The 14301-nt window shown below is 35.7% G+C and overlaps 1 protein-coding gene across 6 annotated transcripts in view; it reads left to right on the plus strand.

Annotated features, from left to right (window-relative positions):
• Positions 1-14301, plus strand: part of zmiz1a (zinc finger, MIZ-type containing 1a) — a 295579-nt gene that overhangs the window by 257762 nt on the left and 23516 nt on the right. For all 6 annotated transcript variants that reach the window (XM_051923788.1, XM_051923787.1, XM_051923789.1 and 3 more), the window contains 9 exons: positions 111-255; positions 4487-4601; positions 7562-7779; positions 9117-9315; positions 10556-10846; positions 11062-11244; positions 12622-12696; positions 12792-12960; positions 13355-13541. In XM_051923788.1, coding sequence (XP_051779748.1) covers positions 111-255; positions 4487-4601; positions 7562-7779; positions 9117-9315; positions 10556-10846; positions 11062-11244; positions 12622-12696; positions 12792-12960; positions 13355-13541 — 1582 coding nt within the window. The remainder of the gene's footprint in view (positions 1-110; positions 256-4486; positions 4602-7561; positions 7780-9116; positions 9316-10555; positions 10847-11061; positions 11245-12621; positions 12697-12791; positions 12961-13354; positions 13542-14301) is intronic.

Genomic DNA, 14301 nt, shown 5'->3' on the forward strand with positions numbered 1-14301 from the left:
GCAGAGCCTATTAGGCCAAGACCTGTTCTTTTCTTTAAAAAAAATCCTACAACCAGATTTAGAGTGTTTATGTTTACAAAAATACTGCATTGTCTTGTATCCTTTTTCAGCCCTTCTTTCATCGTGGTGTGAAGAACTGGGGCGACTTTTACTACTTCGTCATCAGAAGAATCGGCAGAACGAGCCTCCAGGAAAGATACCAATGCAACCATCAATGAACGCCATGAGCTCAATGAAGCCGGCACTCTCGCACAGGTCAGTGGCAAACATCAGTTCATTGAGGTCTGACCTCCAGTTCAGTTCTTAGCTGGTTCACCAACACTGGAAAGGAGTCAACTCAAGCAGAGAAAGATACAACTGGTTTGCTAGTATGTGATAGCACACTGCATTTTGCAGAATGTGCATACTGTTTTCAACTTTGTTCTGTTAGCAGAAGCACAGGAAAGTAGAGAATAAGAGGTATTTGTGACTAGATGTTGGTTTATGCATTTAAATGAACCACATTAAGGCCTTTTTTATTGTTGCACATGTACAATTGAAACAGTGTATGAAATATCCGAAACTTAACAACAAGTTGGCGACTTATAAATAGTACACTGAATGATGGATTTAAAGGAATCCTAACAAGTCATTTTACCCTCTGCCTGAAAGGGCTGTTTTACACTGGCCAGGCTCTGACACATCTTTAAGATTTTAGCTGAATCAGTAAACTTTTCTTCCCTTAATTTATGCACAGTGTGTTTCTGTACATTGAAATGCACTCAGTGTAGCATGAATGTGGTTTTCACCTTCATAGTGAAATTCTGAAATGCACAGATGACATGCTTTCAATCAGCTCTAAATGAGGTGCTTGAATCTTAATAACAGTGTGCAAATGCAGGGTGGGAGGAGATGTAATGAATGATGTGCATCGTGGTTTGGAGCCTTGTGTTGGCTGCTGTCTGCTAGTACAATAAGAGGCATGTTGGCAATTGACCTGTGGTGGGCTCAGGCAGCTTACGAGTGCATTTGTTTATTACTGAGCATAAGTATTTGCAAGTATGCAGTGGACATGAACTTTCTCATTAAACGATACAAAAGATAGAGTGGTTCCAGTTTTGAATTGTGCTGTATCACTACATTAGCCATATACAGTCCTGTAAAAAGAATATTTGCCCTTTCAAGATTGGTCTGTTTTTTCACATTTTTGTTTTGTTTTTGTTTGAAGAGCTGTACACAATTTGTGTAAAAGTGTGCAATAGTAGGAGAGATTCCAAAAGAACATTACTTATGCTTTTATATAGCACTGCAAATCAGTGCTACTGTTGAAAAAACAAACAAATTAATTTCTTCTTCTGTTTTCATTTTGTGGAGACAACGATACAAACCTAGTCTCTTCCAGCATCAGAGGCATGACAGGAATCAACACTGAATAGGATTCAAGTTCATTGCAAGTCAAAGACACCAATCCACTTTAGAGTAACCAGTCAGCCTGATAAGTTAAGTGGAAGGTGGGAGAAAACCTCTACACCTAAGGCTAGAGTTCAAATGCAGGTATAAGGCTATATTCACATTTGCCCATCGTTATTTTTAAATCAAGTTGAGCATCTGTCATGACGTAATTGAGCCGTATATTAGAGGCATTTTCTGTTACTTGGTCATTGATGAAATAGTATGACTTTGACAGTTTCTTCTCAGATCAGGCTGTTTTGCTAAACCAATATAGCCTTTTTGTCTCACAGATGCTCAGTAAAGCATCTGCTTTCACAGTCACTCTGTTCAACATGCCCTTTAGAAGATATCAAGCAATAATGATTTTTAAGCTCATAATTATGTGACTAAGTAGCATTTATGTTATTGTGTTGCCTTCTGTGCCTGAACTGAACAGTCCTCTTTCATCCACTCTCTACAGCTTTTCTGTAAAATGCACTGACAGTTGTGTGCCATGTGTAAACAGGTCATTGTAGGACACTGTGTCCACCTAAAGGGACATCACAACAGCACGGTAGACTGAGTCTTGAAAAAAGTTTGCGTGTGTTTTTCCTATATCCATTCAATTTGCAGAAGCTAAAATGGTGAAAAAGCAGTATGTACTAATGGTCTAGTCAAAAATTTCCACCCAGAAGCTATGCTACAAAGTTCATTGAAGTCATTTCAGTTTTGCGACAGTATTTATTACACAGTTTGCATATCAAACGTGTTCAATCCATACCATACCATACCATTTTTATTTGTTAAGCGCTTAAAAACACAGCATTACAACTGACCGAAGCGCTGTACAGTTAAAACAAGCAAGACTAAAAGCAAAATATTAAAAACAAACATTAAGAGAGAATTAAAACAGAGACACTAAAAAACAGGTCAGGGGACCCAATAAAACAGAGAAATAGCAAAAAGCAAGTGGAAATAAGACAGGTTAAGAATTAAAAGCCAATGTGAAGAAGTGAGTTTTTAGGTTTGATTTGAATGTGGCGACTGAAGCGGCTTGCCTAACCACTAAAGGTAAGGAGTTCCAGAGCCTAGGTGTACAGACAGAAAAAGCCCTTTCACCACGAGCTTTAAAATGTGCCTTGGGAACGGTTAGGAGCAGCTGATCTGCGGATCTAAGAACACGAGGGGGATTGTGACGATGGAGCAAGATACTCAAGTAGGCAGGGGCTAGACCATTTAGTGCCTTATAGGTTAAGAGGAGTATCTTAAAATAAAATTAAAATCCATCTACTTTGAAACTAATTTTATATTTATATTGTGAGGTCTATTAGTTTATATTGTTTTTAGTGGTGGTCCCATTTAATAACTGACATGCTTATGATGAAATAACTAATAATAACTCTACATAGACTTTCTGATGCTCTGATTTGATACAGTTGCTTTAAAAGTCTAAATATCTTAATGGTGTTGTTAGGGTCTGTGCTCACTTTCACTTTCGCTGGGGCCTCTGATTTAATATTTGCTGAATTTCTAGTGAAGTTCTATAAAAACGTACAATATTTCCACACACACTAATAATATCTGTCAATAAGTTGACAATTGCAAAGTAACCTAAAGGTGGAAAACAGAAGGAAAGCAAAATACTAGTAGAATACCCACATGGATGTGGGATAACATGCTTCAGAGACTACTGTCTGTACTGAGAATTGAATCACAGTTCCTGTGGTTATGAGGCAGCAGCATTAACTACAATGCCACCTATCTTGTAAAAATACTCAAAATTTCATGTATGTGCATAAAACAAAATTAAATACATTTTCACTCATACGGATTATGTTGATACAACCTCCTCATATGTAAGCAGTGTGCAACAGTGATTAAAAAGGCAAATGTTAGGTTATAAACCTATCGTAAAAACGGTTGCATATATAATCAAGGGATGTCATGGTCAGACTGAAAAATGCACTAGTGAGACTGTATCTGGAGTTTTGTGTGACACTGCAGCAGTTGAAACTATTCAAATAGGAGCAACCAGGTGTATGCCAAGACCTGAGGAGATGTCTTACACTGACAGGGTCAGGGAGTTAAACCTGTTTAGTCTCAAATGGAGGAGGGTGCATGAGAAGCTAATCCAGGTCTTAAAAATCCTCAAAGGCATCGATAAAGTATGTTCTTTCAACTAAGTAGCAAATCGTTTACTTGAGGACACCAATGGAAATAAAGGGGAAGTGTGTTTTAAGACTGAAGCCAGGTGGTACATCTTTAAGCAAACGAGTTGTGGGAATCTGGAACAGACTACTGAGCCATGCATTTGAAGCAGAAACCTTTAAGAGGTATTGGGATGAGATATTAGGACAGTTTAGCTAAACAAATACTGTAAGCTTGATTGACTAAATAGTCTCACATTTGTCAGACTTCCATTTTTTTAACTAGGTTTTTCCATCGCAACTTTCATTTGTGCATTCAGACACACAGTGGGGTAGTTTTGAAAGCAATCTGTTGAATACTGTGTATATAATGCAAATAATGTAATATGGCAATACAGTCATTTTCTAGTACTGTATGTTTGCTATCATACTTCATTGAATTTAATGTCAGAAACCACTGCTCTCTAGAATTTCATGCAACTTGTGGTGACTTTTTTGTAAGATGATATCTAAAATTAAATTTACAAGAAATATTTTGGCTGTATCTTTGTTCCAATCACAGACCAGTAGTACAGGTCCTACCTTGCTGGAAAAAAGAATTATTTGTCAAGGTGTCACTGAATGTAAATCAATTAAAAAAGCATAAAACTGTATGATGATTTCTTTGTGGTGTCATTTAATATAGAGTCAATTCCTGTGTTTCATTATCACTCTTCACTGTTTTGCCAGCAATTAAGTATTGCACACACTGACAATATGAGGTGTTGCTTTTCCACCGTAATTTTTACTCTGTAATTTTGTTGTTTATCTCTTTGATGAAACTACTGTATTGCATAAGTGCTGGCAAGCTGTCTGGTAGTTTTGTGCAGTGTAGCTGTTTTTGGTTGTAACATCCTTTATCTTGTATTTATTTTATGTTTGTTTTCCAGTGATGGGTCATTTCCTTATGATTCAGTTCCCTGGCAGCAAAATAATAATCAGCCTCCAGGTTCTTTGTCTGTGGTTACAACAGTCTGGGGCGTCACTAATACATCACAAAGTCAGGTGAGTGTTGAAATAGAGGGAATTTGCAAAGTCATTTAACTTTTTTATCTTGTACTCATTACTAGTCACTAATTAATAGTGATATTTTTACTGAAGGTGTATAACCAAAATCTAACATTTTGTAACTAGATTAATGACATTTGAAATTGCAAAGTTATTTTTTGTCACCACTTTTATGGCTCATGACTCCCCTACTTAGATATAATGTATAATATAGATTAATGTTTTATCCTGGGTTTGCTTCCCTGGTCCTCCCTGTCCAAAGACATGCAGGTTAGGTGCATTGGCAATCCTAAATTGGCCCTAGTGTGTGCTTGGTGTGTGTGTGTGTGTGTGTGTGTGTGTGTGTGTGTGTGTGTGTGTGTGTGTCCAGTGGTGGACTGGCTCCCTGCCTGGGATTTGTTCCTGCCTTGCACCCTGTGTTGGCTGGGATTGGCTCCAGCAGACCCCTGTGACCCTGTGTTAGGATATAGCGAGTTGGACAATGACTGACTGACTGAATGTTTATGAAAAAATATTCATTGTGTTTGTATGTGAAAGACAATATGTAAAAAGCAAGTATGGATAAGTATCTGTTTCAAATTGCCCAGGCTGCATAGTCTGCTATATTACACTGTTATCACTTCAGAGGTAGTATAGCCATTTAGCTGGATTATGTTTGGCAGCTGTTGTTATTAATTTGTGGTTAACTGCCACTATTTACATCTGGAAGAAACGAAAGCAAAGGCCACTACATTTTGGGCAAAACCATTTGGAAGAATTATTTGCTTGATATGTTAGAACAGAAGCCCCTTATTATAAGATCTATTGCTTTTTTTCCTTTCTTAATATGATTTAACATGCTTTATTTGTATTATTTAATAAATGATGATTTTGGAAATTAATTTTAGTTTGTAGTTTGCAACGGTGACATGACACATCTGTTCCTTTAGTAACAGCACATATCAATACCATAAGATTTATGCATAGTTTGCATGGGTTATGAAAGTTTTACAATTTTAATTCATGGACTCTAAAAGTCTAACCAGAATGAAGTAACAAAGCTCTTTTTCCCCAGTCAATGAAAATATAGCTTAGGTTTAATTAGCTCATTCATTCCTGGTCAGGATACATTACTGAGCTGCTTAGAGCAAAAATTGGTTTATAATGAACACTTTTCAGCTAAGGGTGTGGTGCATATTACTGAGCTGATCACAGTTGTGTTTGCTGTGCGTAAAGTACTAAGCCTGCATTATCCTCTTTCCCAATATTCTGTTGTGAATGCACAGTGCAGTATCCTCTCTGATTTTAAATTACATATTGGATTGATTTCATTTTATTTTTATCTGAATCTCTCTTACAATCCAGCAATTACTACTAAGATATCTGATTAGATATAATAGCAACACAAAAAGAAATGCACGTTTTACTTTATTCATTTGTTTATAGCTTCAAAGTGTAAAGGATTTCCAGAAGGAGCCTACTGTATGTATGGGAAAGAAGGAAAAAATCTTTTTGTAAACCATAGATAGATCAGCTCAGTAGCAAGGCATATTGGCTATAACATAAACCAGTATTGGCAGGTATGTAAATCAAAAGAGAACATTTCCTGGAAAACCTTAAAAACAAAAATAAAAGCAGAATTAAGAACACATATCTAAACATATATTGTTCATTGGTAGGCTGTTTTAGGTAAATGAAGTACATGATTTTGGTCATTGATGTGGTTCACACATTCATTCATTTTCTCAGCCCACATTGCTAAACAGTCCTAGAGAGTTGTGACTTATACAGGTTGCATCAGGTTCAAGAGAGAATCCAACCATGAACTAGCAGTGACAGTCCATTTGTAATGCCCACAATTAAACATAACATGTTTAGGATGTCTGTAAAAAAACAGAGTTTCATGCAGATTGTGTACTATTTCATGGTGTATTTAAAGAATTAACTTTATTTCTACATAAAAAACATTGTGCTGCTGCCCCTATATATTTTTGGATTGGATCACCAGCATACATTACCACTTCTTTAACTGAAATAAAATTATCTCAATGCTCTGGGCAATCTAGCTATTAATTATTTGGAAAGTACCTATTTTGTCTACATGTGACCCAATGAAAATATTGTTAAAGGAATAAAAAAATGGAAAGTCAGAAAAACTAGAAAATCACAACAGGCAGTTTTCCAGTAGTGCCAATATCCTAATAAACTGCTTAAAACATTGAAGAATGTAAAATATAATCACTCTGAAAGTGACAGTCCCACTCTTTCTACCTTGTTTTTATTTTATACAAAAAACAAAACAATGGGATCCAGACAAAAATCCCAGGTGTGCCAGTTTTAACAACTGTGGGGCATCTGACAAAATTGGTGCCCACTTTCATATTCATGGAGATATTGCACTTGGATTACTTTAATGGCACAACAGGATAAGGAGGAATAGGAAAATATCAAATCTGTATATTTAAAGCTTACTTATAAGATTTTATACAAACATATAAGATCCAGAATTCTTTTACTCAGCTGGTATATAGATACTGCATTGTTGACTCTTACAAAATATTATACAAATAATTTTAATTACTGAGCCATTTTGGGATTTGCTTTTCCATGTTGTTCTTTCTGTTGGCCCTTAACATTACTTAAAAATTTGGTGTCAAATGTAGGAATACCAGATCAATATGAATGGTCCATTGTTCATGTCTCACTTTAAAGACTCCCTTTAGTTGTACATACATTTTTTATGTCACCAGACCATTTAGTCAGGTACATATGTAAGGAGCACCGTGGCAATGACTATCAGAGCAAATATGAGCTTGGCAACAAGTTCATTTTATTACAGATTTTCATGGCACACCATTTTGAAAGACATCCCTGAGTATGTGACCAAATATTGAATAAATTTCAAAATCCCACTGTTTTCACATTTTTACCTGTGCATATACAATTTCTAAATTATCTTTTTTCTCTCTGTCTTCTAGGTTCTTGGTAATCCAATGGCGAATGCAAATAATCCAATGAATCCTGGTGGCAATCCAATGGCATCTGGCATGTCAGCAAACAATCCCAACATGAACTCAGCACAGTTTTCTGGGCAGCAGCAACAGTTCCCTTCCAAGAGTGGATCTAGCCAGCCTTATATGCAGCAAAGCATGTATGGTCGTCCCAGTTATCCTGGCGGAGGAGGCTTTGCTGGAAGGTACATGAGGATTAAATCTGATTTGTGTATACTTAACTTCACAGTTACATTTTACTGTTTACTGCCTCATTTTCTTACTTTACTTTAAAGGGATGGTTACATATCAATGATATTTATATTATCATAGTTTGCTACAGTCTGATCAGAATACTAAGATGTCATGTCCTTGCCCTTCACAAGTTTTTGTTCCCTCCCACCAGGTGTATTGCCAAAGTAAAAGCCTGCACTGGAGGTCATTGTCCTTACCCACAATCTACTTCTGTCTTTGATGTAATGCAGCTATCGTTTTTTTCTGACTTTGGACACAGTCACCTCAAAACTACACAAAGATGTATAGAAGGCTCATGTCATGATTTATTTAAAAGGAAACACACTAGTAACTCTGCATCAGTACACCAAGAAACATTTAGGACCTAACAGCTTCCCCTTGACACAGCTATCTAATGGAAGTGTGTTTTTCTCAATTGTGCAACACAGCATTCTGCATAAATACTGGCTAAGATTGGCATTTTCTCCTGAGCTCCTGATATCCTTAAATTTATATTTTTATTTTTGCTCAAATTGGGTGTTATATTAATAACAATAAGTCTATTTTATTTTTTGTTTTTGTGATTGTATGGCTAGCATTGCTATGAATCAGATACAGAAAAAATGGAAATTCAATCACTTCTATTTCCTATATATTTCTGTTCCACAGGAAATCAATATCAACACCCCTCTTCTACTCAGTCTGTAGAGTTGGTACTGTAAACAGAATGTCAAAAATACAGAAGTCCCTTTTATACTGTATGTTGAGACAGTTTAACAGAGGCCTGACTTATTTTAGTACAACATTATTGAATTTTTTTCAGTTTTATTAAAAGATAGAGAGCATTCCTTGCAGACAGTCTTTTCTAATTTTGAGTCAAATAAGATCTCGTTTTCCCACCTATTATTGTAAGGCGGTGTTGGATTCTTTTAGTGGAGTAAGAAAAGATGACAAGTGAGCTGTGTAGTGTAAAGTAGTCAATTCAGTTTATTTTTGTTTAGCACTTTTCCCTGAATGTAGATGCAGAGCACCTTGAAATGTGCTCAGGTAAAATGCAAATACAAACATGACAAATTACTAATTACGTTATCAGTACACATCAAGACAAATGTTTGTTTAAACAGACAGTAAAACAAACTAGTTTGACACTGATTAACATAAATGGATCATAACAGAGTGAGTACCTTTTAAAAAAAAGGTACATATTGAATAGGTTCCATCAAATTAAATATAGTAAGTTAACTGAAAGAATGCACTTTAAATAGGTACACTTTTATGATTCTCACTTTATGTTTGTTTTGATTTTCAGTTATCCCGGTGGCCCAAATAACCCAGGTGGCATGGGAATTCCACCTCACACACGACAGCCAGCTGATTTCACGCAGCCTGCTGCTGCTGCGGCTGCAGCCGCAGTGGCAGCCGCAGCAGCCACAGCTACAGCCACTGCAACAGCAACCGTGGCAGCTCTGCAGGAAACGCAGAACAAAGATATTAATCAATATGGACCGGTAAGATAGCCTCTTATAGACACTGTAGAAAATAAGTAAAATTATTGTATAATTGACTGGAGCTTTTAAAAAAACTCATCAATATTGACAAATTTCTGTGGCCAGCATAGCTGTGCTATGCCAAGTTGAAGTGACAAAACTAAATTAGATGTGCCCTTTGATTTAGCTTGGCTGTTCTATTCATGTGAAAAACTGTTTGTTATGTGTTATTTCTAACATGTATGTTGGCTCTTAGTAACAGAATAGTATAAACCAATAGTAAATAAAAAGGAAATCTAAATAGTGCAAGTCTTAAAGCCAAATAGGGCTTAATGTCTTACAATACTTGAGGTATCTTTGTCTTGCAGGTAAAATGGGTGAGGGGATGGTTATGGGTCAGGGTCGTCTTTTGAATTTTAAAATGAAATGTAAATAAAGAAAAAAACAGGTGCAGGTGTCTAGTTGTAATAGCCCAGTCATATGAGATATAGTGTGTCATGCAACTAACAATGTCTAATGTAAAATAATACACAACAATAAACACTGCACTATGAATAATAGCAGATTTATTAGTCATGGGTAATGGAGAGCAATCACTTGGTCAGTATACTTTAGTTATTCATGCCATGAATCAGTTTGATGCTGTGGTACCACCTGCCAGACTGTAAATGAAGAATAGTTGGGTCTGAGTTGGGTACCACAGGCTTTACTTTAGCTGTGGCTGTCACAGAACTTTTTAGATGACGGCCATTAATATTCTGTTGGTATTTTATGTATGATATACTTTCAAAAGTAACACATTTAACTGGAGATAATATATTCATAATTGTGAGTGAAGATGATCGGCTACCTTATTGAATAAGGACAGTTCAGCTATGTATTAGCAATAAAATTATTTTTATATTTTATTTTTTGAAGTGTGCATTATTTCTGTCTACTGAATATTTAATAAAATATTCACCCTTCAATGTTTTGATTGAGCAATATAATCACAACAGAGAAATGGAAATGTCCTGTATTAAATCTTTTGCCAGCAATTCTTTGGCCTCATATTCAGCCATAAAATTAAAAGAAAAAAATGGAATGAAGACATATTCATGTTGGATTGTCTGTAAAGATTATGACTGTTAGTATAGGTTTGTGAAAAAAGAAAATGTACTAACCTCTGTATGAACTTAAGAACTTGTTAACCATACTCATGCACATTTTTCTGTTGAATCAGGTTATTTTTACTGACCCCTGTTATGTTTCTTTCTTGTAGGTTTGTTCCTCTTTCCAGATGGGACCAACCCAAGCTTATAATAACCAGTTCATGAATCAGCCTGGTCCCCGTGGACCACCTTCCATGCCAGGCAATATTAATCCCGCTACAATGGGTGCAGGAATGAATAATTCCAACCTGAATGCTCCGCCGATGGGCATAACTCAAACTAGGCCCCCAGGAATGAGTCCTTTTGGAAGCCATGGGCAGAGAATGCCTCAGCAGGGATACCCTGGTCCAAGACCACAGGCCATAAATATTCAAGGAATGAAAAGGCCTTACCCCGGAGAGGTTAGCGCCATTTATATTTATAATGAAATTAATGATCCAGTGTTTCAAAATAATGAAAAACTTTTCAAAAAATGTCATTATGCCTATTTTTCAAAAATGGCAAGTACTGACCTTTTTTACACTTTGATTTCTAAAAGGTATTCACTTTGATGTGATTGTTTTTATCTTCTCTTTTTTGCTTTCACTAACTGATTCCATTTAAATACATTTTGTAGCCAAATTATGGGACTCAGCAATATGGACCAAATGGCCAGTTTCCCAACCAGCCCGGGCAATATCCAACACCGAACCCACCAAGGCCATTACCATCCCCCAATTATCCTGGACAGAGGATGCCAGGGCAGCAAGGAACAGGCCAATATGCGCCACCCAGTGTGGCTATGGGACAGTATTACAAGGTTTGTCTTAAGTTTATTTCTTAAGTAATTTATATAACATTCTGTAGTACTAGGGTGTTGTACCGTGTTAGCCATTATGAATGTAGAGAAAAGCCAAGCAAAATGACACCTTTTATTGGCTAACTAGAAAGATTACAATATGCAAGCTTTCGAGGCAACTCAGGCCCCTTCTTTACATTACATCTTGCCTGAAGAAGGGGCCTGAGTTGCCTCGAAAGCTTGCATATTGTAATCTTTCTAGTTAGCCAATAAAAGGTGTCATTTTGCTTGGCTTTTCTCTATAACATTCTGTAAAAGGAGAAATTAGAAATTAATGTTTACAAGTACAAAATGTTTTAATCCACACATTTTAAGAATTAATGACCTACACATTGGCTTATATTTTTATATATATAATAATCACCTTCTCACAAAATACTGAAGAGTGCAAAAAAAGTCTCATTTTCATTGTTTGTTCCAGCATTTTACTGGTCAGCAGTTATGTATGAATACAAAGCAAGAGGGTGTTTTAGGATTTAAACTATTTTGATGCTGATTTGCTCACTGTTGTACCCCATATATGTTATAAAGAGAATTAATGAATAACATAATATTTGTTATACTGGAATGGATTGATGGACTGAATCTTTTCAGTCTATTTCTCTTACCTCGGTTTCATGCTACAAATACTAAAGAGCACTTCATATTTATATAGTTTTTTTTCATCAAGGATTGAAAGAGTCCATTTGCTCTTTGTTAAAACTGGTGTCACTGTCACCTTACCTGTAACATTACCAAGGCTGAGTCACATCTACCTCCTCATTGCTTTTTTCCTTCAGATTCCAAGCATAAAAGACCACTTAACATATTTTCTTTCTACATTTTGTAATAAGCACACAAAACTGAAACTTAAAAAAATGTAATTGAGGCCCATCTACAAGGCTTTCTATGAAAAAGGCAGACATATTGTACATAAAAACGTGATCCTTTGAAAAGTGAGTGTTACATAAGCTTACTGATAAATCAGTTAAATAATTTTTCTCTGAAAGAATTGGCTTTTTTCTGGTTAGCTTTCATATGGGAATTAAAGTTCTGGGAAATCTGTACTGTGGTGTGTTTGAAGTAGAAGGTAGTGTTTCAGAAGATTTGTGAACTTCACTATGTACAGTTATATGTTTAACGAAATGTCTTGTTTTCAATGTGTTTTTTAAATCACAATTTTTTTTGGCTTAAGGCTACATATAAATATAATTATGGCACTTGTATGTAAAGTGTTCTGAGTCTTTATGTAAAGTGATCCAAATCTTTATTTCTTCTTATTTACTTATTATTTCAATTTTATATTGTTGTAGAGCTAACACTAGTATATAAAACATGTCTTAATCCTTTTCATTTTAGCAAGAGCCATTTAATGGTCAGAGCAACAATTTCTCTGGAAGTGGCTATTCCTACAGTCAAGGAAATCTAAATGGGGTATGAAAAGAATCATTAATACTGTAAACATTAGTCTGGTTTTGAATTTCTGTCATTATGAGTCATTTTTCTCCTTTTTATTTTTTTATAAATAGCCTCCAAGGCCAGTAGCAAACTATCCTCACTCGCCTGTCCCAGGAAACCCCACACCACCCATGACCCCCGGAAGCAGTATTCCACCATACTTGTCACCTAATCAGGATGTAAAACCACCATTCCCACCAGACATTAAGCCAAATATTAATGCTCTCCCACCTCCTCCAAGTGAGTACTAAAATAAGAATTTCGATATACTAACCAATTTTGAGTAATTCTGTTGAGGGATGTATAGCCAGTCATTAAAAACATTGGTATTATGGTTTGTTCACGGACATGGGAAGGAACTGCATAAGAAAACTGTTCATAATATTTAAGTATGGAAAAGCGGATGTTTTCGTAATAGAGAACATCTGTAAATTCAGCTCTTCTTTTCTTCCTGAATCTTGATTCTAGATGTAAGGTTTAAAAGAATATAGAAAATACCAGTTCAAATAGAGCAAATTATCCAAAGTAGTCAAAAAGGTAATTTTCTAGTTATCCAACCTTTCCTGGAATTCCCCATTTGTGACCATGTTCTATCTGACTTTGAATTAAATACTAAATTATTATCGCACTGCAGATGCAAAAGGGAAAGTTCACACTTTCTCTCCCTCTTCGATCCCAGCCAACCCCAATGACGAGCTGCGATTAACTTTCCCAGTAAGGGACGGTGTTGTACTAGAGCCATTCCGACTGGAGCACAATCTAGCAGTCAGCAACCATGTCTTCCACTTGCGTCCATCTGTTCACCAGACCCTCATGTGGAGGTAGGAAAACTGTCTTGTTTTATGTTCAGTAAAAACTATTTGAATTACTCTTTATTGTGATTTCAGCTTTGTGATTTTAGTCACTATTTAAGTTGTCTTTGAAGTAACTTTAGTTCAAAACCTTAAAACATGCTTTCCTGTCATATCATCTCAGTATAGAAATAGTGGAGCATTTCTTTCTGTATACAAGGCAAATTATTTCTGAAGTGGAGCATTTCTTTCTGTATACAAGGCAAATTATTTCTGATGGCTTTCATTGATGAACTTGTTTATTTCCATCAAACAACAATGATCTTAAGAGTGGTGTGCTTTTTATGCTGGTTCTGAAAATGATTTTGGAGATTTGTGCCAAGTTTAACCTTTTTTTTAACTAAAATAGGGCTTTAATTAAAAAAAAAAATCAATAGTGGAAAAGGCATATAGCATTTTATTTTTTTTATTTTCTAAGAATTGTGCCAAACTATAAAGAAAGGAAGGCATTAGTGCTCTTGAGGATATCAAGATTGGAGATGAAGTCCATCGACAGATTTTTAGATTCCCATTATGTGTATATAGATTTAAATAACTGTCTGTTTGTTAATTGCTCATGCATTATAGGGTAGATTAGAATCATCTTAGAATTAGAAGAAGTATAAATCAAGTAATATCAAATAAAATTTGGTCAAAATGCATTTGTACTTCATTATTAAGTTGCATCATTTGGTTTGGTGACTAAAGCATACTAACCCACCAAAAGGAAAAAAGTTCATTTTCAGCATCC

The sequence above is a fragment of the Erpetoichthys calabaricus genome, chromosome 2 (genome assembly GCF_900747795.2).
Source record: "Erpetoichthys calabaricus chromosome 2, fErpCal1.3, whole genome shotgun sequence".
NCBI classification, from domain to species: Eukaryota; Metazoa; Chordata; class Cladistia; order Polypteriformes; family Polypteridae; genus Erpetoichthys; species Erpetoichthys calabaricus.